The 27,490-nt window shown below is 38.8% G+C and overlaps 1 protein-coding gene across 1 annotated transcript in view; it reads right to left on the bottom strand.

Annotated features, from left to right (window-relative positions):
* UPP2 (uridine phosphorylase 2) overlaps positions 1–27,490 on the bottom strand; it is a 33,677-nt gene that overhangs the window by 5,696 nt on the left and 491 nt on the right. Inside the window, exons 2-6 of the mRNA XM_069080859.1 lie at positions 26,552–26,669; positions 17,700–17,858; positions 11,911–12,025; positions 9,348–9,557; positions 6,306–6,452 (exon numbers count right to left, since the gene is read on the bottom strand). Of these exons, the coding sequence (XP_068936960.1) occupies positions 6,306–6,452; positions 9,348–9,557; positions 11,911–12,025; positions 17,700–17,858; positions 26,552–26,629 (709 nt within the window). The 5' untranslated portion in view covers positions 26,630–26,669. The remainder of the gene's footprint in view (positions 1–6,305; positions 6,453–9,347; positions 9,558–11,910; positions 12,026–17,699; positions 17,859–26,551; positions 26,670–27,490) is intronic.

The following is a 27,490-nucleotide window of genomic DNA, read 5'->3' as shown; positions in this document are numbered from 1 at the left end:
AGGGTTAGAGAAATGAATGTCAAATTAGCTTCCTAGTCCTGGCTCTGATACACAAGGTAACAGGGTCACAGAGAAGTACCATTGTTGATTGCTTCATCCCCTGTAAGACTATTTTCAAAAGCTAGAAACAAATGGTCCAGTGGGAACTGAAAAGTTTTCCTCTGTATCTTTTGGAATATTTATCATCTCTCATAATTCATTTCCCCATTCCCAGTGAGGTATTCTTTTTTACTCCAGTCAGCAAGAGGATATCAGAATGTAAGGCGTTCTAAGTCAGGGTTCCTCGCACTTTTCATTGGACTTAATAAGGCAATGTTAAAAATACTGAATACATTCTGTGTGTTACTAGTATTTGTCAAAGGAATAATACTTAATTCCACTTTCCCCCTATAAAAGACTCAATAGCAAAGTGATTGTGTGGGCTAGAAACAAGAAGAGACAGAAAATGGAATTTCAGCAAAACTTAATCTTAGACAAACATTAGGCTCAGTGTGTTGTCATGCAGTAGAGTGAATGGCAAAATGTATTGTCTTCAAAAAACTGAGTGGGAATCGAACTCTCTTATCAGAAGCTCCCAGAGCAAAAGGATTAGCATCTATAATCAGAATTTTACCTTTTTTGGCCAATGGAGATTCAGCCTTGAGAGGGAAAATATCTGCATGTTATAAAAAAAATTTTTTAATGTAGGTAGGCAGCTAAAAAGTATTATATTTTGTGCATATAGAATTGTGTAGGTTCAGCCTTCAGTTGTAGCACCCTTGGGTGTATTCCCAAGTTCTTCTTCTCCTACTTGTCTGGGAGGATGATGATGATGGCAGTGGTATGGGTTTTGTGGGGGAAATGATTATTTCAATTTGGGACAGATAGGGTTTGAGATGATGGCAGGACACTCAAGGGGAAATAGCCAGCACATGACTATAGGAGTGAGACTAGAGTTTAGGCACATGATTGAGGCTGAATATTTGGAAGTCATCTTTATAGAGGTGATCATTAGACAAGGGGTGTGAATGAAATCTTTAAGAAAAATAGAATAATAATAATAACATATTAACCATAACATATTTCTATGGTATTTTAAGGTTTCTAAAGCACTTTTTTGGGGGACCAAATTTGTGATTTTATTCATTTAGGAAACTACTGGTGAGGAACCTCTCTTTACCAAGGCAGATTGGAACTAATGAAGAATAAAATGAGCAGAACCAGGAGAATAATTTGTATGAGAACACTGAAAACAAACAACTTTGAAAGTTTTAAGAACTATGATCAATACAATGACCACTGATGGTTCCAGAGGATGGATGATGAAACATGTTGTCTGTTACAGAGATGGTATGGAATGAAATATATATATATTTTTGTGTACAGCCACTGGGGGGAATGTATTTTGCTTAACTATAATATTTGTTATAAGATATTTTCTTTTTTTTCCACCAATGGGATGGGGGATGGGGATAGGAGGAAGGGAGAGAAAATAGGTTCCTACTTTTTTATATACAGAGAGGTGAGGGGTTGCTAAGATTGAAATATTGCATGAACTTTCAGATAAAGTTGTTTTTTTTTTAGTATTGTCATATTTTGTTATAAGATACCTCTTACAAAGTGGAAGTAAGTGATAAATGTTTGCAGTATGAAAACAAAACATTAATAAAATTGAAAGTGTAAAAATTAGAGCAGATTGGCACCTTCTGACATCTTAGAGTTTTAGAGATTTGTCTGGAGCACTTGGAGGTTAAATGACTTGGCCAGGGTCACACTGCTAGTACCTGATAAAATTTAAATCCAGACCTTCCTGACTCCAAAGCCAGCTCTCTCTCTTCAGTAAGTCATATTGCTTCTGATAGGAGGCATAAGTAGCTCCATTTTACAGGGGAGAAAACAGAGACTCTGACAAGTTAAAGGGTTTGCCTATGATCATTCACTTGACAAGATTGAATCCTGAGTCTACTATCCTTTCTACTACACCACATAGCCTCTCAAAATAGAGAGACTAAACCCATTATTTTCTGAACCTCAGTTTTCTTAACTATAAAATGAGGATGATACCACCTATGGGACCTAATTTGCAGGGTGCTGTGAGACTCAAATATGTGTTAAAAGTATTTGCAAATGTACAAACATGATATAAACAGCTTCCTGTCATTGACCCAACCTGAGTGTCTCTCCAACATATTAAACACAACATGTCCAAAACCAAAATAATTATTTCCCCACCAAAAAATTCTCAGCTTATTTTTTTTTCCCTCCAAGTCAACCAGGCTCAAAAGATCAGGTCCATCTTTGACTTTTCCCTACCCTTCATTCCCCATCCAAGCAGCTACCAAGCCCTGTTGATTTGTCATCATCGGCATTTCTAGTTTTGGATGGATTGGCATCTCTCTTCTCCACTCAACACCCTAGCTCAAGTTCTCATTAATCCTCACCTTGACTAGGGTACTAGCCCCCCTGATAGGTCCCTTCTCTCTAATCCAAACTTCTTCACACAGCTGCTAAAATAATCCTGCCTTGCTAATGAACAGGTTTTACAATGTCTCTTCTTTGCTCTGTAGAAAAAGTAAATGTTGATTGTGGGGAAAAAGAAAAGGTACATGGGACAGGACTAAATGGGAAAGCATAGGTGGAAAGAATTCTAGGCAAGCCAGAGAGAGGGAGAAAGAGAGAGGGGGTGGGGGGTTGTGAGGGGAATGGTCACATAGATAATACATGGCAGAGCTGAGATTTGAACCAAGGCATAGGCAGAAGGAATTCTAGGCAAGCCAGATGAAGAATAAGGGCCCTGAACTGGAAGAGAGAGGAAGACTAGAAGGGTGATTGGGATCCTTTGTGTATTTAGGAAGTTATCAATACTTGATCTTGGGATGGGTCATTTTTAGCTATACTCCTATCTGTTTTACTTGTCCCTGTCACTTCCCCCATGCAAGCTTATGATCTGAAGAATATAAGATAAAAATACATTTCTTTCTTATTATGTGTTTTTCTTGCTTTCTCTAAGGTCCAGGAGTGGGCAGAAAGAATATGTTGATTTAACAACCAGGATTTTGGAGATGCAAGATACCTTAGGGATTATTTGGTCCAAGGGATCTTAATCTGGGGTCTATAAACGTACAAAAAAATGTCTAACTGTATTTCAATATAATTGGTTTCTTTTGCAATCTTAGGTATTTTGATTCAGTTAAAAACACGATTCTGAGAAGGACTCTTAACAGACTTCACCAGATTACCCAAGGGGGCCATGACCCACAAGAAGGTCAAGAAGCTCTGATCTAATCTAACCTCAATGCAGATGAGAAAATGCCAAAGTACAGAGACAGAGAGACTTGTCCAAGGAGTGTAGTAGAGCTGGGACATGAATGGACTCAGGTCTTCTGATTCCAAATCCCAAATGCTTTTCACTACATCATTACTTTCCATAAGTAACGTCCCATACTGATGCTTAGAAATAGATTAAGAAGCTTTATTACACATGCTTTTTAGTTTTAAATTTGTTATGTCTGGAAGTTATATTCTAATCCTACTAGTAGATTTTTAGTTTAGTCTCTAAATCTGTCTTGCAGCAAAGGAGAAAAGTCATTCTAACAGAGGGTAATAGAAGGGAGAAAATCTTATGAATCAAATTATCAGATAAAAATACCATTTTTTATTTTTACATTTAGTACAGAATCATACACGCAGTAGGTGCTTGATAAATTATATTTGGTGTTGATGATTTATTTCATGGCACTGAATTTCAAAAGGAGACAGTGACCATGTTAAATACAGATAATGTAAGGTTTTTGAAATTTTCTGCTTTAACATCCTGCTATTTAGTTATCATTTTCCAGCTGTGTGGTGATTATTCTCACCAAAAGAAATTTTTTTTTTTGCTGTGCAAACTTTTTATCTGGAACTTCCCAAGTAGATTTAATATAGTGTATAAATTTGCTCTGAAACAACTTTTGAGTGGTGAGTTTGTGAATTATTTTCTAGAGGATATTTTAGATGATTGGAGGCAGGTTGGCATTCAATTCAATCACATATACATTTATGAAGTGCCTACTGTATGCAAGGAGCTGGGATAAGCACTGGAAATATAGACAGTTTCACTTCTGCTCTTAAAGAGTTCACAATCTAATGTGGAGAAATTTGTACACAAATAACTAAGTCTAAGCAAACTGCAATAAGAAATAAATTATACAATTTATGTGAAGGGAGAAATTTTTTCAACTGCAAGGGTCAGGGTAGTCTTCACAGAACAAGTAATGCTTGAGTTGGTCTTTGAATCAAAAGAGAAAATTCAAAGAAGATAGGCAAAGCCCATTTCAGGCATGAATGATAGTGAGGATGAAGGCATGGAAATGAGAGAGAAAATAAAATGGGATGCAGGGGAAGAAAATAGTCTATTTGCTTGGAATATAGAGCATAAGATGGGGCACCAGATTGTGGAGGGCTTTGAATACCATGACCTGAAATTTACTCTTTAGCCATTAGTTAGTAGGGAGCCATTGAAATTTTTTCCCCCATGGGGCCGCTAGGTGGCACAGTGAATAGAGCACCGGCCCTGGAGTCAGGAGGACCTGAGTTCAAATGTGGCCTCAGACACTTACGACAAAAACTAGCAGTGTGACCTTGGGCAAGTCATTTAAACGCAATTGCCCTCCAAAAAAAAGCAAAGAAAAAACATATTCCCCCCACAATAGAGTAGTGATACCATTGGGAGCTATTAGGAAGATAATCTGAACAGTGATATGAAGGATATGTAATTGGGAGGAAATAAGGGATATAGTTATAGTTATCAAGCATTGCCTGTTTGTTCTTGTGGAGAGCTGAATCCATTATGCCCAGTTTGTATGACTAGGGCTCAGTTAAATAGAAGTGAATTTGGGAAGCGGTTAAGTATCAGAGTTTCTTTTGGATAAATCCACATTAAATACATTCCTTAAACTAATAAGATAACACTGTAACCCAGAGATTGGCAGAAATAGAAAATAAACAATTGTCTCTTCTCTAAAATACATGCGGAAGATGTCACTTCCTCATATTCCTTCTCCAGAAGAAGGAGGAGAGGATTGTGTCATTGCCAGGTTGAACTTTCTCAGATCCTGATCCTTCTTGTTGAATAAGACTAACATGGTGGTTAACAGTGCCATTTGATGGTTGAACACAAAATGGAGAAGGGATAGACTGGAGGTAGAAAGACCACTTAGGAATCTATTAAATAATTTCAGATAAGAAGAGATGAAAGCCTGAAAAAGATTAATTGCCATACATATGGAAAGAAAGGAATGGAGAGAAGAAATATGATAGAGGTAGAATCAACAAAAACTGGTAATAGATTGGATTGTGGAGTGAGGGAGATTGAAGAGTCAGAGATGACTAAAAGGTTACATGGTGGGATGGCTAAGAGGATTGTAGTGTTATCAACAAAAACAGGCAAGTTGGAATACCGGATATGTTTTAGTAAGAATGAGTTGTTTTGTACATGTTATGAGTGAGATACCATTGATAAACTCAGGGAAAGGCATCCAGCAGGCAGTTGAACATATGGCCCTGCAGTCTCGAAGAAAGTTCAAGAGGAAAAGACATGGATTTTGGAGTCATCTACATGGAGGTAGTAATTGAAGCTGTGGGCATAATTGAGCAAGTAGAGAGAATGGAAGAGAGCCAGGGACAGAATCATGGGGGAACAACCATATTTAATGTATGAATGGAGGAGGAGGAGGCCACAGAAAAGACTGCAAAGAGGAGAGAGACAGAGAGACAGACAGAGATAGAGAGACAGAAGCAGAGAAGAGGGAGAGAAAGAAAGGTAGAGGGAAGGAGAGGGAGGAAAGGGAAGAAAGAAGGAGGGAAGAGAGAGAAGGAGAGAGAGAGAGAGAGAGAGAGAGAGAGAGAGAGAGAGAGAGAGAGAGAGAGAGAGAGAGAGAGAGAGAGAGAGAGGTGTCATATAGATAATAAGTAGCAGAGCTGAGATTTGAACCAAGTCCCTCTGTCTCTAAATCCCACGCTCTTTGCACTTTGCCTCTTGCTTAGGAATAAGTGACCCTAAAATAATTTACCTTAGTAGAATGATGGGGATAGAAAACAGATTGCAAGGATGACAGGATGGATGATCAAGGATGATCCTTGAAGTCTGTCATTTTTGTTTTTGTTCTCCCAAAGTCTAGAACAATGTCTTGCACAAGTAGATATCTAATAAATGTTGGTTGATTAATTGAGGAGTAAGTGTGGGATTTCATATCTCCTCAGGGTCTAATGTCCTACCTTTTCCCAATTCTAGATGCAAGTTAAAGAAAGCAGAAGTTGACTCCTAATTCTCATGAAAATCTTACCTTTTAGCCCACAAAGTCCACACATAGCCGCAAACACAGTTGATTCCATTTCAATATTCCTGATGCCAGCTTTATAAGCTCTTCTTAAGTAATCGAGCTTTTTTTCATTGGAAAAAGAACACAATGCTCCATCCAGACGTCCTTGTCCTTAAAAAGAAGGAAGAACCTTTGACTGACAGTCTTGTAGAGTTCATGTGTGTTTAGAGTGGCTCATAGCCTGGCTTCAATAGCCTGAAATTGTTTCTACAGGTCATTTAAATCACTAGATTCATCTGTATCCTCAATTTTTACTTTTTTTCATATAATTTTCATCAAATTTGACAAACATTTATTACACATCTATAAAGCTAAATGCTGAGAAGATAGAAAGTCAAGAAAGCATGGTCTATGATCTAAAAAACCAACCCAACAACTCTGGTTTAGTGGGGGCAGAGGAGAGAAAATAGGAAAAGAAAGAGAAACTAAATTCTTTTCTTTTTTTATTGGTCTGGATCTGTGATTTTATTGGCATAGAGAATTGTGAAGAAACTCCCTTTACCAATGTGGATCAGAAACTACCATATGCTTAGTTTTCTGAGACACTGAAAGGTAAAATGATTTGCCCAAGATCACAAAGCCAGAGGCAGGATTGAAACCAGGTTTTCCAGCACTGGTGCCGCTATCACTATACCATACTACCTCTTAAATCCTGTTCCTAAAAGTAGCTGAGAGGGTAACCCATCTGCAAATGGCATGAGGATCAAAGAAGGAAGGGCTCACTTTAAGTGGTCAGGTTCAAGCAAAACTCTACAGAGGAGGTGATTTTGGAGGTGAATAAGCTAAATGATGGATAGGATGTTAACTAACAGAGAAGGAAAGGGAAGGCATCACACTAGAGAGGCTATATGTTTCAATGGGAAAAACGCACTGAGCCTGGAGTTAGAAGATTTGAGTTTTGGTCTTGTTTCCATCACTTAGTAGATGCAGGTTAGGTATGAAAAATGGGCTCTCAGACCATAGACAAGTGTGACCATAGACAAGTCCTTTAACTTCCTCTGAGCCTGTAGATCTGTGAAATGGGGATAGCCATTGGATTGTTGTTTAGGCATTCAGTTATGTCCAATCTTTTGTGACCTTGTAGACCATAGTATACCAACATAGCATACTGTCTATGGGGTTTTCTTGGCAAAGATACTGGAATGGTTTGCCATTGCTTTCTCTAGTGGATTAAGGCAAACAGAGGTTAAGTGACTTGCCCAGGGTCATACAACTGGTAAGATTCTGAAGCTGGAGTTGAACTCAGGTCTTCCTGACTCCAGGGCCAGCACTCTACCAGGGCCGGTGCTCTATCTACTATGCCACTTAGCTGCCCTATGCAATCATAGTCAGCACTTTTTAAATATTAATGACAAGCTAAGTAATTTGTATTTTATTCAGAACATGATGAGGAGGCAATGAAAACTTTTGATCTGGGAGTACTGTAGTCAGAGTTGTACATGTGGAAAATTAATCTGGCATTAGTTTTCAATTCATTTGGAGGGGAGGAGGCTTGAGGTGGTGAGACCAGTTAAGAGGCTATTTTAATCATTGAGGTGAGAAGTAATAAGACCTGACATAGGTTGGTGGGAGGGGAATGGAAAGGACACAATCATTGTAAGATGTATTATAGAAATAAAATGGATATGATCTGGTGAATAATTGGGCGTGAGGGAGTGGTGTGAGGGAGACAGAAAATGACAGAGGTTTCTAGCCCTGGTAACTAGGAGAACAATATTAACAGAAACAAAGAAATTGAGAGAAAGGATGGATTTGGGGAAGAAAATAACAAGATCATTTAAAGACATGTTGAGTTGGAAGTGTTGACTCTACACATGACAGCGAAACTGTCCCACAAGAAGATAAAAATGCAGATATGAAGCTAAAATGAATGATTGGGACTCATCATTCCAATGACAAGTAAGCACTATTGGCATATTGCTATGAATGAGGAAATTCAAGACACAGGTGTGTATTAGTTGCTGGAAGACAGTATATCAGTATACTTATATATGTGAAAATATATGAGAGACAGACAAAGATATAGAGACACAGAGAGACAGACACACAGTGAGAGACAGAAAGATGAAGAGACAGAAAAAGATAATATAGATTGAGCCAGAGAAAGAGAAACAAAAAGACAAAGATAGAGATATAGATAGAAAGAGATATATAGAGACAGAAACAGAGACAGAGAGGAAGAGAGAGAAATCCAGAGATGTAGAGAGAGAGGAGCCAGTGGTAAAGTAGACAAGTAAGGAGGCACAGCAATAAGAGAACTTGGGCAATTTCAGTTTCACGTTTTTCTCTCTTTACATCTTTCCCTCTCTCCCACTTCTATTTTTTCCTTTGCTTTTCCTCTTCCCTTATTCCTGTTTTCCTCATATCTCTCCCCTTTTCCTCCTTTTCCTTGAATGCGCCAATACCCCACAGGTATTACTTACATCCAACTAAAGAAGTAGATTATTACTGAGCTTGACTGGATACCCTCATGCGACTCCTGAGTCTTTCCTAGGGTTCCCCACCCCCACCCTTGCCATCTGTGCAATACTATGGTGGAAACATTTTGAGGCAGTTCCATCCCTTTGGGGCTCCCATGTGTCTTTCTTTCTGTTTTCCAATACCCACTGGTTCCTTCTGTCCTCTGCTTATCCTTTTAGGTTCAGGTGAATAGCAAAAGCAGGGAATGATTATGTTTTCTTTTCTCCTGAATCACTGATTTAAAAATTAATGACATCAAAAGAGACACAATTTTGTTAACTTCCCTAATTGCATTTTAGTATTCAATTTGTTCTTGGAGGATTAAACCCAACCCTGAATATAAATTCATTATATGGGATTCTCTGCTGGTTATTATGTCCTTGTGGTCTTATGCTTTAGTAACTAGAAAAGGTTGTTTCAATTTCCTTTTAATCCTCTATTATTAATTCCCTGAAGTGGGTGTTTTCATATAATTTGTGAGCTTAAATACCAAAGAGATACCAACAATTTTCTGCATAGACCCAACTGTTGGTAAGTTGGCCTTACCTTCATAGAAATCATAGGTACACATTGTATGTCCAATGAGTGTCGGGAAGTCTGGAATTTCTTTGCTACAATTGAGTAATTCTTCTGCCAATCCCTTGTCCAGCTCTGTACTTCGAGTAACCACAGTGTCCAGGATTATCTGCTCAAACTGGGGCTTAAAGAAGGAATCTACGGCTATGTCTGTTATAACGACAGACCCAGGTTCAATCCCTATAGTGAGAAAATAAAATGAAAAAGAAATGATTGCAACAAAACAATCCTGAGAGCCCATTTTTCATATCTAATCTAATTCCTTTACCACATGAGAGCCCTTTTGGTACTTGAAGACTGCTGTATCTTTTCTTCTCCAGGATAAACAAATAACTTTAACTGATCCTTTCCCTATTTCTGGGTGTACATCAAGTTGTCTTATGTTCTTCCTAAAATGGGGTGTCTAGAATTGAACTCACTATTCCAGATGTGAGTGGAGGAATCACTGTAATTTCTGGTGACTCTACCTTATTTACTACAGTCTAAGAAAACTTTAGACTGAAGAAACTGCATGTCACCCTCAGGGTCAGTCAGTCAATCAGTCAGTCAGTCAATTAGCATTTATAAGTGCTTGCTGTGGGCTAAGCACTGTGCAAAGTACTCGAGATAAAAAAATGGCAAAAAACCTTAATCCCTGCTCATAAGCTATTATTATTATTATTATTGTTATCCTTATTTGACACATAAAGAAACCCGGGCTCTAAGATTAAATGAATGAAGATGGCTATCTTCCTATGAAGTATCAGAGCTGAGATTCAAATCCAAGTCATCCCAGCTTCAAGGTGATCACTCTTTCCATGGTGACTCTGTTCAGGAATGGGATGGACTAGATGCTTCTGAGGTTACCCTTCTAATACTGATATTCTATTATTCTATTGCCCCAGCCCCTGCCTCTTTATTGTGCTTTTTATGGCCACCTGGTTTTCCAAACCCCGATCTAGGCCCTGTGAAACCTTTAAAGTCTTCTCCAGCACGCAAAACATATGAGTCCAAGAGCATCATCTGATCTCTTACTACTCCCATCTACCTCACAGGCTTATCAGGAGGAATAAAAAGGATAATAAAAGCAAATCCCTTTATTATTGAAAATTGATATCTAAATTAGTTGAGAGGCAATATGAGTCAGTGGATAGAGAGCTGAAAAGTCCAGTGGGGAATTCTGCTTCTGACACATGCTAAGTACACAACTATGGGAAGGTTCCAAGCTCTCAGAGTCTTCAGAAAACTCGGAAGACTACAAGTTGCAGACTATTTAGTTCCTGATCTGTGTTAGTAGATATCCCAGCACCAACAAAGTAAGAGCTCTTCCCTATCCTTAACAAAACAAAACAAAAAGAAAGTTGTTGTCAGTCTAACTCTTCCCATGTGGTAATATGGGGCTATTAGAGTGCATAACTATGGCAACATGTTTGCTGAGCTGCCCAGCTTCCCATGCAAACCAAAGAAAGCCTTTTGCTTTGCCCCAAATCTTTCCCTAATTCAATCCAGTCTCCACTCATCTACTAGTGATCTTCTTAAAGTACAGATCTGACCTTGTCACCCTGCTTTTCAATAAACTCCCATTCCTCTCTATTACTTCGAAGATTGGGCAGCTAGGTGGCACAGTGTATATAGAACACTGGGTTTAGAACCAGGAAAATTCATCTTCCTGAATTCAAATTTGGCTTCAGATAATTTCTAGCTGTGTGACCCTGGGAAAGTAACTTAACTCTGTTTGCCTTAGTCTCCTCATCTGTAAAATGAACTAGAGAAGGAAATGGTAAATCACTGCAGTATTTTTGCCAAGAAAATGCTAAATAGGATCACAAAGAGTTGGACGTGACTGGAAAAATGACTGAACAACAACTTCCAATATCAAATATAAAACCTTCTGCTTGCTTTTAAAGATTTTGATAACCTGCTCTCCTATCTTTCCAGTCTTCTAATACTTTACTCCCTTTTACCTCTTCTATGACCTAGTGACACCGGCATAATGATGTTCCTTGCATAAGATATTATCTCCTGATTGCATGCATTTCCGCTGACTATCTCTCTTGACTGGAACATTCTCTCACCTCTTCTCTGCCTCCTGAATTCCTTGGCTTCCTTCAAGGCTTAGCTAAAATTTCACCTTCTATATTAAGCTTTTCCTGATTCCCCTTAATGCTAGTGCCTTCCTTGTGTGATATTTCCTGCATATATTTGTTTGTACATATGTTGTTGCTTTCATGTTCTCTCCTCTTTTAGAATATGAGCTCCTTGAAGTCAAAAACTGTCTTTTGCCTTTCTTTGTAACCTCAGTGCTTTGTCTGACACATAAAAGGTGCTTAAAAATTGCTTATCAACTGACTGACTAGGAAGAAGAGGTATGATCTGTTAAGTATTATCCGAGATCCTTGTCTAGCTTGTTGGATTGTTGGGCTCTCCTACTTTCTTTTGGCTTGTAGGTGAATGTGCAATATTTTTGGTAGTTTGATTGGTATGGCAAATGCACTATACTTTATACCAATTTTTTATTCATCCTGCTTTCATCATAGACAACTGAGTACCTTACCTATGCCCCCCGATGTGCCAATGCGGATGATTGTCACATCATAGCACTTTGCATGGTGAAGGAGTTTGATGAGCTCGTGCAACATAATTGAAATGGAAGGAATGCCCATGCCGTGCTGTCAAGAAGAAAAGAAAAGTCATCATATTTCTTTGAAATTGATAGATGCACAAGACATATTTTATTCCTTCCTTACAAGTTAACTGTGCACAGATGAATTTATATAATCATTAAGGACTTGGCAAGGCTGGGGAAGATTTAAGTCATCTCTAACTCATATCCCCATGATTGCCTGATGGATGGGCACATCTGGGAGGATCTGAAAGAAGGATTTCCATCTCCATTTAAGTGGGTTCTGCCCTCCTAGGCAGTAACAGAAAAAAGACATCATGTGGTCTCCAGGATTGTCAGGGGGACATAATTCCTTTACTCCCCACCAGGCATCTTATGAGGAAACTTTTCAAAAGAGCATTTTTCATTTTTAATTTGATTTTGAGAAAACGTGTGTATGTTTTTGTTTGTGACTGCCATGTCATTCAACCTTCTCTATTGTGCTAAATGGAATTTGCAATTCCTTTTGTTGTTCTTATGTTTCTCTGCCTTAGTTCACTCACTGCTATTTCTATGTGTATGATGAGTAGGGGAAAGGGGGAGGTTGGGTAAGAATGGGATAAGAATCTAGAAAGAGGCGTCTGAAAGAATACAAATCACTGATAGAGAAAAACCAATTAAAGCAACTCTGAAATTTCACCCCGTCTTTGGCAAAGATGACAAAAAAGGAAAATGGCAAATCTTAGAGGAGCTTTGGGGTAAACAAATACATTAATGCCCTGTTGGTGGGTCTCTGAATCAGTAGAGTTATTCAAAGTCACTTAACTGTAATATTGTTTGAGCAATAGCACTATGAGGCCAATGGATAGATAGATATATTTAGATATGTATGTGTATATGTGTATATATTTGTATGTGTGTAGATAGATAGATGTTAGATGCCTAAGAAACCAAAGAAAGAAGAAAAGGATTCACATACAACTATTTATAGAAGCTATTTCTACGGGGGGGAAACTGAAAACTAAAGGGGATCCATCAATTGGGGAGTGACTGAAAAAATTGTGGTATATGAGTATAATGAAATACTATTACATCATGGAAAATAATGAAAAGGACAATTTCAGAGAAACCTGGGAAGACTTATGTGAACTGCTTCAGAGTGAAGTGAACAAAACTGGGGGCCCAATTTATACAATAACAACAACATTACAAAGACAAACCACTCTGAAAGATTTAAAAACCACTGATCAATGTAATGACCAACAACAATTCCAGAGGACAGATTATAAAGCACACTACTCACCTCTTGGTGGAGAGGTAATGGACTGAAGAAGCAACATGAGGCATACATTTTTGGACATGTCCAATGTGGGAATCTGTTTTACTTGATTAAACATATTTGTTATAATAGTTTTATTTTTCTTAATTTTTTTCAGTATGGGTGGAGGTGGGAGGGATGGAACACAAATGCATAGTAATTGAACAAAATCAAATAAAATTTGCATAAAAAAGAAAATACACTGAGAAACAGGTCGTAAACACAATATATTTTGCAATACATACTGGAAGCACAGGCAAGAGAAAGTTGATAAATGTCTATTGATTGAAAGTGTTCAAAACTCTACACCATCCCCACATTCTGTCTTATAATTCATAACAACTTTCATAGTGTCTTCTATGTGCCAGACATTGTTCTGAGGGTTTGGGATTCAAAGAGATTCAAAAGACATTCTCTACCCTCAAGGAGTTTACAATCGAATGGGGAAGTCAACAAGCAAAGAAATATGTACAAGCAAGATATATACACAATAAATAGAAAATAAGAGAGGAGAGGCCCTAGAATTAAGAAAGATTGGAAAAATCTATATAATATGGAATTTTAGTTGGAATTGAAAGGAAGCCAAAGAAATCAGTAGGAAGAGATGAAAATTAGAACATTCCAGGTAAGGCGGGCAGTCAGGGAAAATACCTGGACACTAGAGATGAAGTGTCTTATTCATGGAACAGCAAGGAAGCCAGTGTCACTGGATCAAAGAGTAGGTGGTAGGGAGAGAGGTGTAAGAAGACTACAAATGGACTAGGTTATGAAGGATTTTGAATGTTAAACAAAGGATTTTGTATTTGAATGTGGAGGCAATAAATAGTTACTGAAGTTTATTGAGTAGTGGAGTGACATGGTCAATCCTTTGCTTTAGGAAAACATTCTGGTGGCTGAATGGAGGATGGAATAAAGATGGAGAGACTTGAGGCAGGCTGACCCACCTGTTCTGTGGAGGTAGTATAATGAAAACAATGATGGACTTGGAATTAGGGAACATCTGGTTTCAAATCCCATTCCCAACTCTTATTACTTGGGTGAGCATGGACAAGTCATTTTACTTCTCTAAGTCTCAGTTTCCTCATCTGTGAGATGGGATCACAATCACTGAATTAACCTACATCACAGAGTAGTCATAGATATCAAATGAGATAATACTTGTAAAGCATTCTGCAAACCTTAAAGCATTAAATAAACAAATTTCAGCTATTATTATAGGAAATTTGTCCAGTAACCACTGGAAGTGAGTCTAAGCACTAGAGGTGACTAAGTTAAACTGAATGCTGAATTGTACATTGCACAGAGAATTTAGTGGAGCCTTGTAAGTGAAACCTTTCCTATGTTCCACTCAAGGGCAGAAAGACTTTTTGTTCAAGAGAGCATATTGGGAAAGAAGGTAGGAGGGCTGGTCTGTCCTGGTAGTTGGGTGGCTTTGTCAGGGCTATTCAGGATGGATTCAGTTTGGAAAACCAATGGAGACAAAGTCCATCTGTTTTCAGCAGGATCTCCAAATACATGTACTCTTATCTTTCTTTATGTCATGAGAGGACATGCTCTGTGAAATAATCAATTCCTGGTCCATTGTGGTGAGTTAAATCAATTCCCTTTCCCCTCCTCACATTTGACACAGCTTGCTTCTCCAATCAGAATTTGAGAAATATTTGCGTGTGCATGTGTGTGTGTGTGTGTGCGTGCGTGTGTGTGTGTGTGTGTGTGTGTGTTTTAATCCTTTGGAGAGCAGGGCCTGTGTCTCATGACTTTTTTAACCCCAGTGCCCTGCTCATTATCCTAATCATGTTTGCTACTCAATAAATATTTGCTGCTATGAATGATGACATAGTGATAACTTAGCTTATTCGTTTTGTTGTTATAGGTTTCTTGTTATCTCTACTGAGGAGAGCTAGAGAGAAGACATTTTCAAAAAAGGGTCCCTAGTTAAGAATTCCTCCACTATGTTGGAGAAACCAAGATCCAGGTTGCTGACCTCAGAGCTAGAACCAAGCTACTCTTCTCTCAAGGGGCACTGAGATTAGACTGTTTTTATTTTATGGTGAAGTTTTATTGCTTGCTTCTGGTGGTTTTAAATATATTTTATTAATGCTATATTTTACTATCCTCACACACTCAGACTGCCTGAACAAAGGGCAGGGTGTTGTAAGTCAAAAAGCAAGTCAGGGCTTTGGGAAACATGGTCTATAGAAATATGAAAATCTTCTACCTCCTCTCTTCCTTTTGAACCCAAAGTAGGCAGCATCCACACTCTTCTAAGGTGGGGAGCTCACCTGTCTTTTGCTTCCCCATCAACTTCGCCTTTGCTGTCATTCCCTACTCTGCTATTCTCCTCTCTAGCCATCACTATGCCCAGAGACTGCCAAGGCAGTTACAGCGATCCATATAGGCTGCTGCTTGGGGGATAGAGTTATGATTAGTTTTCAAAGATAGTCATCATTTCCTGGCATGGGAGCTCTCTCTAACTTAAATGCTACACAGGAAAATTGTCACAGCCCTTCTGCAATGAGCTCTCTCTGGTCCTCTGGCCATACCTCAGGCCATCTTTCCTCTGAGGCTGCATGGCCAAATGATGCTAGATGTTCGTTGCTGCTACGTTGTGACCTTGCCCCATAGGCAGAGACAAGGTTTGTAAGGCCAAGCTGGGGGCATATTCTTACACATCCTTATGACACTCTACTTCCCTGTGGACAATAGCAAAAAAAGGAAAGAAAAAGAATCGAGGGAGGGGCAAAGGGGAGGATTTTTTGTGTATAGTTCATAAAAATTGTAATTCTGTTCTCCATTTATCTTAGGGCACTGTGTGTCTACTGCTGTTAACATATTCTAAATGCAGGAAAGTAATTTATAGGAACCACATGAAAATGCATTAGCAGATTTTCAGTAGAGCTTATTAAAGTTTTAAACTGTCGCATTTTGGAATAACTGCAAATTTCCCTGGTGTACTAAGATTTCCACATTCACAGAGGTAGAGAGGTGTTGAAGAGAGAGAGTTGCTGAAAGGTAAAGTGTGTATAACAGGGACAGTTAATAGTTAGCAGTGAAAAAGAAAGTAGATGTTCTTTTTGCTATTTCTAATGTGAAAAGTTTACATGTTAACTGCCCTGAAGCGATACTGAACAGTATGTCCTGCCCTTTCTTTCTAATAATGAATTTGTACTTGGCAATTTTGTGGGATTGTATTAGAAGGTCACACGTCCCTGAACAGATCAGTGATTGCGCTGGGTTGGGTAACCACTCTACAGGGGTAGAACACAGTCCTCCATGCTTTTCTCATCCCATGAAACAGCTATAAATACAAAATGGCATTGACTCCTGTCTGGGCCCCTCTCTGATTCCACAGGGACAGAGCTAGAGTGAATAAGGGGGAACAGGGTACTAAGAATCACACACTTACAACTGTGCATGAAACTGCTGATACTCTTAATGTGTGATCTTTTCCCAATGACCAGTAAGTTGATGCTTTCCTGTAGGAATTGGCCAGAATGTGAAAGACAAAAACAAAAATATGCCTATCTTTAAGCATTCCCCTCTTCTTCACTGGAAACTAACTTCTACCCTCCTTACCCATCCCTGTAGGTAGGAACCCAGAATCCCTGCTCCATTTGAGACAGCTAAGTGGTGTGGTGGATAGAGAGCCAGGCCTGTAGTCAAGAAGACCTGGGTTCAAATGTGACCTCAGATACCTATTAGTTGTGTGACCGTGGGCAAGTCACTTAACCTTTGACTATCTCAATTTCCTCTCCTGTAAAAAGGGGATAATAACCTACCTCACAGGGTGGTTGTAAGGATAAGAAAAGATAATACTTAGAAAGCACTATATATATGCCAGTTATTATTAACTATTCAGAGCCTTTGACCCACTTGCTGTTTCCCAGTTGTGGTGGGCCAGACCCCTTCCCCACTCTCAGCCTGCAGAATAGACATGGCTGCTCACATTGCTTGTTATGAGCTGGGAATACACAACAACAGTCCTTCTAGTAAAGTGGAGGACCACCAAGCCTTACCTTTAACCCTGAAAATGAATCCTAAGGTTCTCTGGGTCTTTCCATCTTCTCTGCTGTTACACCCTCCAGACCCACAGGCACTGTCCCCAGACCTTGCCATCTGCCTCATACATAAATCCTTTACGTATTTTAGGTCTTCCAGACACCTTGCAGCTGAACCTTCTTGTGCATATTGTCTCTCCTAGTTAGAGTATAAGCTCTTGAGGGCAGGCGCCATCTCGATTTTTCTCTTTGCATCCTTGGGGCTTAGTACAGTACTTATATACATACAAGCACATAATATATGGTCAATAAATTTTTCATTCATTTATTCATCCATTCATTACAAGTAGCCATATTTTTCTATCCCAGTACAATGATTTCAACATCTTCCATGAGGTATGTGGACACAATGATTTAGTACTTACACTGATGGAGAGCACTGGACCCGTTTTGTACATACAGTATCTGTCTGTCCCAGCACAAATGTCTTGTATGTCTTCCTCACTTCCCTCAAGTCCAAGTTCATTGTGTATAAACAGTGCAAAAGCCTTCATTCTTTTGGGACTCCCTCCAACGCAGACAAACTGGAAAGAAAACCATCCAAGAACAGCTGCAGTAATTAATGTGACAACCAAGGCTCAGTTTGCCTCTAAAATGTCTTGTTCAGTTCTTCAAATGTGTCTTGTGCTAGTGTGTGTCTATACTGCAGATAGTATTAGACAGAAAGCAACAATGTGGTTGGTTTGAATGTATGCTTGCCTTGGAGTCAGGAGAAATGGATGTTAAAATCCTATCTCAGACACTTACAAGCTATGAAACTGTGGGTACGTCATTTAATTTCTCTGTGCCTGAGTTTCCTCATCTGTAAAATGGAAATAACCATTCCTTAGAGTGCTTAACTCACCCAGTATTTGAGAGGATCAAATTAAGATCATTTGTATAAAAAGCTATGAATATTGTTGTTGATGAGTCATTTTCAGTCATATCTGATTCTTCATTGACCCGGTTTGGAGTTTTCTTTGCAAAGACACTGGAGTGGTTTGCCTTTCTCTAGCATTTTACAGATGAGCAAACTGAGGCAAATTGGATTAAGTAATTTGCCCAGGATCACATAGCTAGTAAATGTCTGAGGGTGGATTTGAACTCATGTCTTCCTGACTTCAGGCCTGGCACTCTTATCAACTGCACTACTTAGCTGCCTTGCTATGAATTTAAATGCCATATCATTATTATTCTTATTTTTATGCTTATTATTTTTACAAGGAAGTGAATCAGAAGATATGGGATCAAACCAAAGGAATTTTCTACATAATCTGACAATATTGTAGAGTGTAGACCACTGTTAATCAAAATGGAAAAGTTCCTCCATAAACCTTATAAGATTATAGGTATTGGCCATTGGATGGGACAATTGATGGGACACAAGGAACTCCTAGTGATTGGATAGTGAATGATCATGGCCTATAAAGGCAAGTTAGGATTTGTCTTGTCCCACTCTCCTAGAACTCAGCTCTTGAGGAATTGTTTATCTTCTTCTTCAGACCTATTCCAGAGTATGGCAAAGGGAAGGGGGAAGAATACATATCCCTCCCCTCTTCCAACCAGAAGCATCATTGACAACTTGTAGCAGCATATGGCCACGGGAAATATGTGCTTACATGCAGCCTGGAAAGTGAATTCAAAGATTGCTTCCTGAATGCCAATTTCCTGTGTAGAAAAGAGGTATTTTAGTCTCCTTAGACAGTGTGATCCTGGGATCTTGCCTCTTAACAGAGAAAGAAGTCTTTCAGAGTAGTACCAGCTTTGAGAATTGCCTCATGGGTAACCCCAAGTTCAGGAGATCCTGAGTTTGAGAGTTCCAGGAACTGGATCTTCTAGAAAGGATTTCCTGATACCTCCTGCTCCTCAGAGGAGGAAGGCAGTGTTCATCATTCTTACACAGTATCCTACTTGGACCATGAAGCCAGATAAGGGGTCCTGCCCCTTCTAAAGAAGCATGCAGTGCCCTACCTGAGGATTTCAGCTGAAAGCAACGGACACTACAATCAGCCAGCTGTTTTTGGAGCAGGTTCTGACAACATTCAGCCAAGCAGTGTTTGGCAGCATCTAGTGGATGCTATGAAGCCAAGATTAGCAGGAGCATTGTGAAGACATTGGGGTCCTGCAGCTTTGGAGGCATGAGCTGCCCCTTTTCATGTTTCTTGACTGTACGTGTTCCCTATGTCAGTACCCCTTCCAACAGATACACTGGTCATATCCATCCCATATGTATGTTCCTCTCTTCTTATGACCTTTATTCATGGCCATTCTCTCTGCTGATGCTGGGTTCATTTGTAGAAGAGTCCACTCCACATTTTTGAAGGAGATGTTGGGTTGTTGGGATTTTCGTTTTGTTTTGGATTTTTTTTTGCTATGCCAGTAAATGACTTTGCTTCGAGCTGATTATGCCCCCTGGCTAACTTTTAAAAGACAAATATATTGGTAAGGGCTCATAATGTGTGATTTAAGGGTACATATCCACTAAGTACCTGAATCTACATTAGCCATCATAAAAGGGACCCTGTCTTCAAGTTGGAGAGTTCCTAGGGTGCTGTATTATTACTGTTATCATTGTAGTTATTATTAGTATCATTGGCTCATAACAAATGCTACCTGACCAGTGTTTAACATTAACCTGGAATTAAATATAGACCAAAATGTAAAATAACTCCAGAGTGACCATTTTAAGTAACTGGGTCCACGAAGATACAATCACAAAATTTAAAACAAAAACAAAAATATGGTTTACATCTCACCTGAATGTTTCTAATGTTTTCATTTACATTGAATATTTCAGCCTGTTTTAGACATTTGCTATTGCACAATCCCTGTGTTAAATAATAAATGAAATTGAAAAACTGAATCACACTAATATCAGTGGACATATTTAAAGAACGAGGAGGTTCTTTAATTCATCAAAAGTTTGACAGTTGTTTTACTGGCAATCTTATGAATTAAAAATCAATTCTTAGTAATTTTTTAATACAGAGAGTGTCTACTGAAGTTTTTATATCTAGGGGTGAAGACCCCATTGAACCAGTAGAATTCAGAGCCTAAGCAGGCCTAATTGTAAAGGGAATTAACAACTGAGAAATCATGCCCAAGTTATTGGCATGTTATTTGGTGTGGCAAGCAGGGCCATCAGGGCTTTAGGTCAGAAGCAGAATAGGCATCGGAGAGTCAAGGAACTCCAAGAGACAATGACAAAAGCATTGCACTAAAGGATGCTACAAAATCTAAGGAAAGTGACTAAAATTATATTGAAGAAATAACAAGCAGGAAATGTGATGTCTAGTTTTCAGCTCCTACTTGGACAGTCCATTCCTAGGTACCATGGATCAGGAGTCAATCACAGAAGAGGTCTAGCTTCTATAGCTGGAATAAGGCACAAAGACTCAACTAGCTCATCTAAAAAGTAGAGAAAACAACAGCAGTTCTTGGGGAGCACCTTCTGATAAGGAGAAAATATGTCATTCAAGACTAGGAAACAGTAAAGTAGGTTTAGATAAGAGTCACGTGGTGACTCTCTTTTATACTCTCCACAATGGTTGTTCCAAATGGCATCTTTTCTCCTCACATCTGCCATTTACATTGTATATATCATGCATGTACTTTTCCTCTATTTTGTCTTCCCCAGTAGAATGTGAGCTCTTTGAGGGGAAGCGTCATGTTTTTTCCCTTCTTTGTATTCCCAGAACTTAGCAGAGTACCTGGCATTTAGTAAATACTTAATAAATGCTTGTTGATTTACTCTCAGTGAGATCCTTGCCTCCTACTCTGCTAAGAAAATAGAGGTAATTCATCATGAGTTCCCTCTTCTTATCCTCTCTACATCATCCCTCATTCTCTCTTCCTTTGTTCCAGCCCCTGGAAGGTGAGAGAGTGTGGTCCTTCTCTTTTTCAATATTTCAATATTTCCTAGTCCACTTAGTTATTCTTGCTCTCTGCCTCAAATTATGTTGGATTTACTTATTTGTTTACCTGTCTTATTCCCTAGTCAAATGTAAGCTCCTTATGAGTAGGGGCAGTTACTCACTTTTCTTTTTGCAATTCTAGTACCTAGGACAGGGATTCACCCATTGTGGACACTCAAATGCTTGTTGGTATTGGAGGTTTTAACATGATTTCCTTAAGCTACTGGATACTCTGTTCATGATGTGCTCCTATTCCTCCTCCTCCTCCTCCTCTTCCTCTTCCTCCTATTTTCTTTTGCTGATTACCATGGAGCTGTTTTTGTAGTTCCTTTGTTTATTTGCCAAGGGACTAGTAGTTGGTAATCAGCTCTAACTCAACTCAAATTTAAAGGCTGGGGAGAAAAGGAGGTGAAACCATGAGCTAAGTTGAGGTTTTGAGTTATCTGTGGATAATCCATTCAATTTCCTCCTCTATTATCATGAGTTGGCTTGAGATCTAAGTGTATGCAGGCTATTTTTTGCTAAGTATGATAGTTCCTAAATAACCTCATTGTCTGATACCAGTGAATGTAAATTACTATGATTTATATTGATCATAAAGCAAAAACAGATGTTAGAGTAGCTTGTGGTTTGATTTCTCCTTTGAACTGTAGCTATTGCTACAATCAACAGGCATTACTGAATATTGCTGGAGCCATAAAGATGATATGGTCAGACAGAAAAAGCTTAGATAAGACTTCGTAACTGACAATTCTTAAAACCAAAGTCCTAAATCAGAGACATTAGCATTTGAACTATAGATCTGATTTTCAATTGACTGCTTAAGCAGGAAGTTGAGCATGGCTGACGACCACCAACATGGACCTTGATGGTCACTAATCAGTGAAAGCCTCAAATGAATTTTTTCATTTGTCCTTGTTCACTCCAAAAAGGGAGTAGCAGGGAGGATTCTTGGAGGAAACAAGAATAGTTGCTGAAGAAATTTATTTAGCTCTTACTATAAGGTATACTCTAGCTTATCCTTGGTATTGGATTAAAAAAAAAAGAAATACTTAAAATTAAATTTCCCACTTTACAGGTTTGGTGGACCTTAGTGCATCATTCCAAATTGTGTAAATGAATATATGAAGCTTTTTCATCCATTTATTATCCTTCCAGTTTTATGTTTAAATGTCCTTGAGACAATTTGACTTATTTGGGTCTCTCAGCAAGGTTTCTGTAACTTACAAGGGATCAACCATGTGCTCCATTGGCATTTAGGCAATGTCAAGAGATCTAGAGGAACTTCTACTCCATGCCTCCAATCTGCTGTTGCATGGACCCCCTGAGGAGAATTTATTGGAAAACAGGGACAAGAGGAACACATGATGTTTAGGCAATGATGGGTTGCAATCTTTATCATTTGGAGGATAAAGTCACAGACCTATCAAAGTCTCAAAGTAGCACATAAAGCAGAATTCCATTTTTGTCACCTAATATATGTGTGAATTTGCCCAAAGACATTGGGGAAAAATTATAAAATTATGCTTGTGGTAGCAGTATCCCCAGCATTTTAAAGACAAAACTTTCTATGTGTTCATAGACAGATACTCAAAGTTCTTTCCTCTGATTTTGTAGATAACGTTATTGACAAGGATGACCATTTGTGTATAAATGGAGCTGAAAAAAGCCAATGTTGTTCTGGTATTGTGAAAGGTTGTGGACCCTAAGTGGACCTTAGAGGTTGTGTGCTCTGAACCACTCATTTTACAGATAAGGAGTCAGGCCCTTAGAGGTGACATGATTTGCCCAAGATCACATATACTAAGAATTGACCTCAACTCACTGCTTCCTATTGTACAGCTCCACTGGTTACATTTATATTGCTGAAGATATCTCCAGAAGGTGTCTGTATACCTATGAGGATTTGAAAAGTTCCAATTTATTTTTAGGCATTAGTTTTCAACATCCTCCACATTTTCCAGAAAAATTCCCTGTCCCAAGCAGGACAGCTGCTATTAAGTTTAAACTCAAGCAAAAAAAAAATACCTCTATAAAATGCCAAAGCAGAGATAATGGAGGAGGAAGATGTAAGAAAAGCATTTCTAGATGTGAATCACACTAGCTGGCTCTTCCAGTCAAAGTTAGGGTAGCACAAAGTCACAGAGGGAGAAGGAATACAATACAATACAATATAATACAATACAATACAATACCTTTGGAAAGGAGAATGATAGAGGTCCTGGGATAGAGGTGCAAGACTGATACTGGGTTGTCTGCAAATGGGTGGGGTACAGAGGGAAGGAGGCTAGGATGGGAGAAGAAATCCCCCCAGACCCCCAGCCCACCATCTGGTAGTATCCAATTTTAACTTTTTGTTCTTGCTAACTAGGTGTTAAATGTCGCATACATGCTGCTGAAGGATGACAAGTGATGTCAACACCCTCTAAATTTAGTTTCCTGGGGCAAAGTCCTGGTCACTCTGCTCTAGTTATGGCTTTACCTATAGGTTCTAGCTAATGCAAAAAGGTCCTCCTTTCATTCTTCTCCTTCCATCTGCCTATAGCTTCTGCTCCTAAAGGTTCAGGTCAAACAGGTAATTCTACTTTGGAAATCTCTCCTTGCTTCCTTACCACAATATAATAATTCAGTCCAATGCTTTTTTGACCAGACCTGCCATTTCATTGGCATAGTATCACAGATTGGGAATTATTGGTGAGGAAAACACTTTTGCCTTTGCATATCAATCCCACCTCTCCAACTTTTACTCTGAGTTTTCTGGGGCATTGAAAGTTTAAGTGACTTGCCCAAAGTCATTCACTAGGTGTCAGAGGTGAGACTTGAATTGAGATTTTCCTGATTCCATTACTCCAAGTTACCTTATTATGTTTATCATATATTATATTTATTATAATAGAAAGTTCTTTGACTATATGGAATTGTCACAGGTAAGAAATGTCTCTTAGGCATTGGGACATCCACAAAATGGACCATGCAGTCAGAGGAGAATTCAAGCTTTGGTAAATGGAAGCAATAGGATTTATAGCAGTAATAATAATTATTATTATTGACATTTATGTAAAACTTTAAGATTTATGAAATGCTATCCAAATATTATCTCATTTTCCCCCTCACAACAAACCTAGAGGTAGATGGTGTATTATTCTTATTTTTACTGATGAGGAAATAAAGGCTAAAGGAGTTTATGTGGTTCATTAGTGGTCACACAGCTAGTATGTGTATAAGGCTGGATTTAAGCTTGACTGTTCTTGACTCCAGGTCCAGCCCCAATGTGCCACTGAGCTGTCACCTGAAGCCTCCTTCCTATAGTAGGGTGAATAGAAGAAATGCTGAGATCAAACCCTTAGATGCTTTCCTCTAGGAAAAATGCTGATGACATGACTCCAGGGGTTTAGCCCAGGCCCTACAGTTGTGTGACAGCACAGCATAATAGAAAAATTGTTGATTTGAATTCCAGTCCCATCTCAGGACCGTACTATCTGTAAAACCACAATCAAAGCAACTAACCTTTCAGAGGCTGTTTCCTTTCCTTCAAAATTGCTGTAATAACAATACTTGTCCTACCTACTCCATAGGTTGGGTGTGAAGCAAATTCTTTGCAAACTTTCAAGAACTCTGTAATGGCATTATTATTGGTGGAACAAATAGCACACATGAAATGTCTTTCTCAAGCAAAGGATCATCCATTCCGAACTAGAACCAATCTTAGAAATCATCCTTCCCTTGTTTTATAGGTAAAGAAACTGAGGTCCATGAAGGGAACTGAGTTGGCTGAGACCACATAAGCAGAGAAGAAGGCCCAGATTCTCTGAGTCCAACTCTACTCTTCTTTTCATTGTGCTACACCCCTGAATAAGAAACTGAGTTGTTTTCAGCAATGACACCAAGGCACCATCCAAAGTTTGTTCAAGTATGTGAACCCTCGACATCCAGTAATAACACTTCTGTTCTGCAGTCTTAGGCCATGTGGTTTAGCAGGATGAGAGGTAGGGTGCTGGGGGTATGGGTTGTGCTCAGAGGTGAACATTCTGGTCCTGGCTCTGTCCTTTACTAACCTTGTCATCTTGGATAAGTGTTAGGTAACCTCTGTGAGCCAGTTCCCAACTCTGTAGGAGAGGCATGATACCTATCCATCTCATAAGGCTATTGTGAGGAACAAAAGAGATACTATCAAGGAAAAGGCTTTGAAAACAATCAAGCATTGCACAAATGTAAGGTTATTATCCATTCATTTAATTGGTGTTTCATTTTATGTTCCTGCTTATGGTTCTTCCACACCAGGGCCATCCTTAGAGGGGTGTAGGGCCTAGAGAAAATTACAGTATCAGGCTCCAGGGATATCCTCATTCAAGGAAAATTAGTGAGAAGCATCAAGAACAGCCTTGATCAACTGAACTGACCTTAAGCATCAAGGATGATAGGTCAGAAAAGTATTACAGTTTAAAGAAAATCAGCAGCAGCACAGGGCAACACAAAAGGGCAGCATGTAGCTCAAAGGATATGTTTGAAATAGGGGAGAAAGGACACAGTTGTTAGTAAGCCAGCCTTGGTCTCTCCCATGTTGCCTTGGTGATGATGGAAGGAGGATGGGAGAGTTCAGGGCTGATTGTGAGGGGGCACATCAGTTTTTATTTCAGCAAAAGGTATTAATGCTTCTTTCCCCTACTCCCCTCTTGTTATATCCCTTAGTCAATGCATAGCTTCAGAGATCTGGTCCCAATACTATACCCCCTTCCCTCTACCAAAAGCACAGATCCCAAGACAATTGCTTAGATTTTAACACAATAAAGATGGTTCTCTGTATTGCCAAATGGCAAATTTCTTGGAAAAGCAACAAATCTAAATAATGTCATCTGAGTCATTGTATTTTTTTTAAGTGAAATAAAGTATTTTTGTTCTCTGCTACTTAGATAGTATTAGGTTTAATGACTTGAGCATTAGGGAAATTCAGATTCGCTTAGAAATGCAGACTTTAAATAATGATCTACTAGATCCTCAATACTTTGGTCAGTTCCCAAACTGTGAGCACTACTGAGGTCATCAGTATCATTTCTTATGTTCCTGGGACAAGAATAACCAGTACATATATACTTATATTCAAATTACCTTAGAAGTCTTCATGTTTCATTGGAGATAAAGAAGAATTGCTCTATTATTGGATAAATTTGCAATAGTTTCAGAAAATGAAATTGGCTTTAGTTTCTATAAGAAATCTGACTTATTCGTTTAGTACTAAATGTGAAACTCAGATAACGTAAGTAAAAATGAAAAGCAGCAGTTGAAGAAAGCCAACATTTCCCAATGTTCTAGACTTCTTTACTTACCTTCACGTCACCAAACATGGCTGGAAGATTATGTGTCTTTGTTCCTAAATCCAAGTGGTAAAGAATATCTTCATCCATAGAATCCAAGTGAGGGTTTTTAACATGGACAAACCCATTTCTGAAAAAAAAAATGGAGAGTTAATGCAGAAGAAACCAGGGGCTTGAAGATCAAAATATGTCATGAAATAAGATCATATTTGTTTCTCAATATGGTTCATATGCATGTTCTCAGCTCTCATGTGGGTCACAAACTTTGTGCTGGGGTCAGATGATTTGTTGGGATTCCTTGGGTATGATCTCCCAACACAAGGAATCTTAAAGGTCGCAGCTGAAGTGGAAGCTAGTCAGAAAAAGAGGGATTCTTTTTCATTTACTTTGTCAATAAATGGCTGCCATGATTGAAGGAATCATTCCTTATCCTATGACTAGCTGTGGGCCACATAATATTATAGAAGGAAAGGATCATGGAAGCACATAACTAAGCTGAAACAAATGGATAAGGGTAATCTGAAAAGTAAGAGAGAAAATTCAGTTGGAAAAGCAAGACAAGATTCTCTATGAGGCCTTTCCTGAGCCTCCCCAAACTAGTAGTGCCTTCCCCCAAAATCTCGTAATATGCATTTCAGATATGCTTAATGTATATACTTGTCTCATCTGGCTGGCCTATAAGCTACGCGAAGGCAGGTACTATTTTTGTTTTTGCCTTTGAGTTCTCAGTGCTCAGCAAAATTCCTGACACCTTGTAGGTAATTAACAAATGCTTATTGAGTAATTGATAATAGGGTACATAGCCCTTGAGAGATGAAAGAATGAGGAGAAACGTAGAGCAAAGAGGATGGGAGAAAGAAAGAAGGGTATGCAGAGATCAAAACCAAACCAAAAGGACTATTTGTCATAAAGCACGGGAGCTAGAGAGAGAGAGAGAGAGAGAGAGAGAGA

Source organism: Petaurus breviceps, unplaced genomic scaffold, assembly GCF_028583685.1.
Source record: "Petaurus breviceps papuanus isolate PSGF00001 unplaced genomic scaffold, PetGlider_PUasm1.0 91133, whole genome shotgun sequence".
NCBI classification, from domain to species: domain Eukaryota; kingdom Metazoa; phylum Chordata; class Mammalia; order Diprotodontia; family Petauridae; genus Petaurus; species Petaurus breviceps.
The sequence above is the reverse complement of the archived record's forward strand: the minus strand, read 5'-3'. Positions and strand labels throughout refer to the sequence as shown.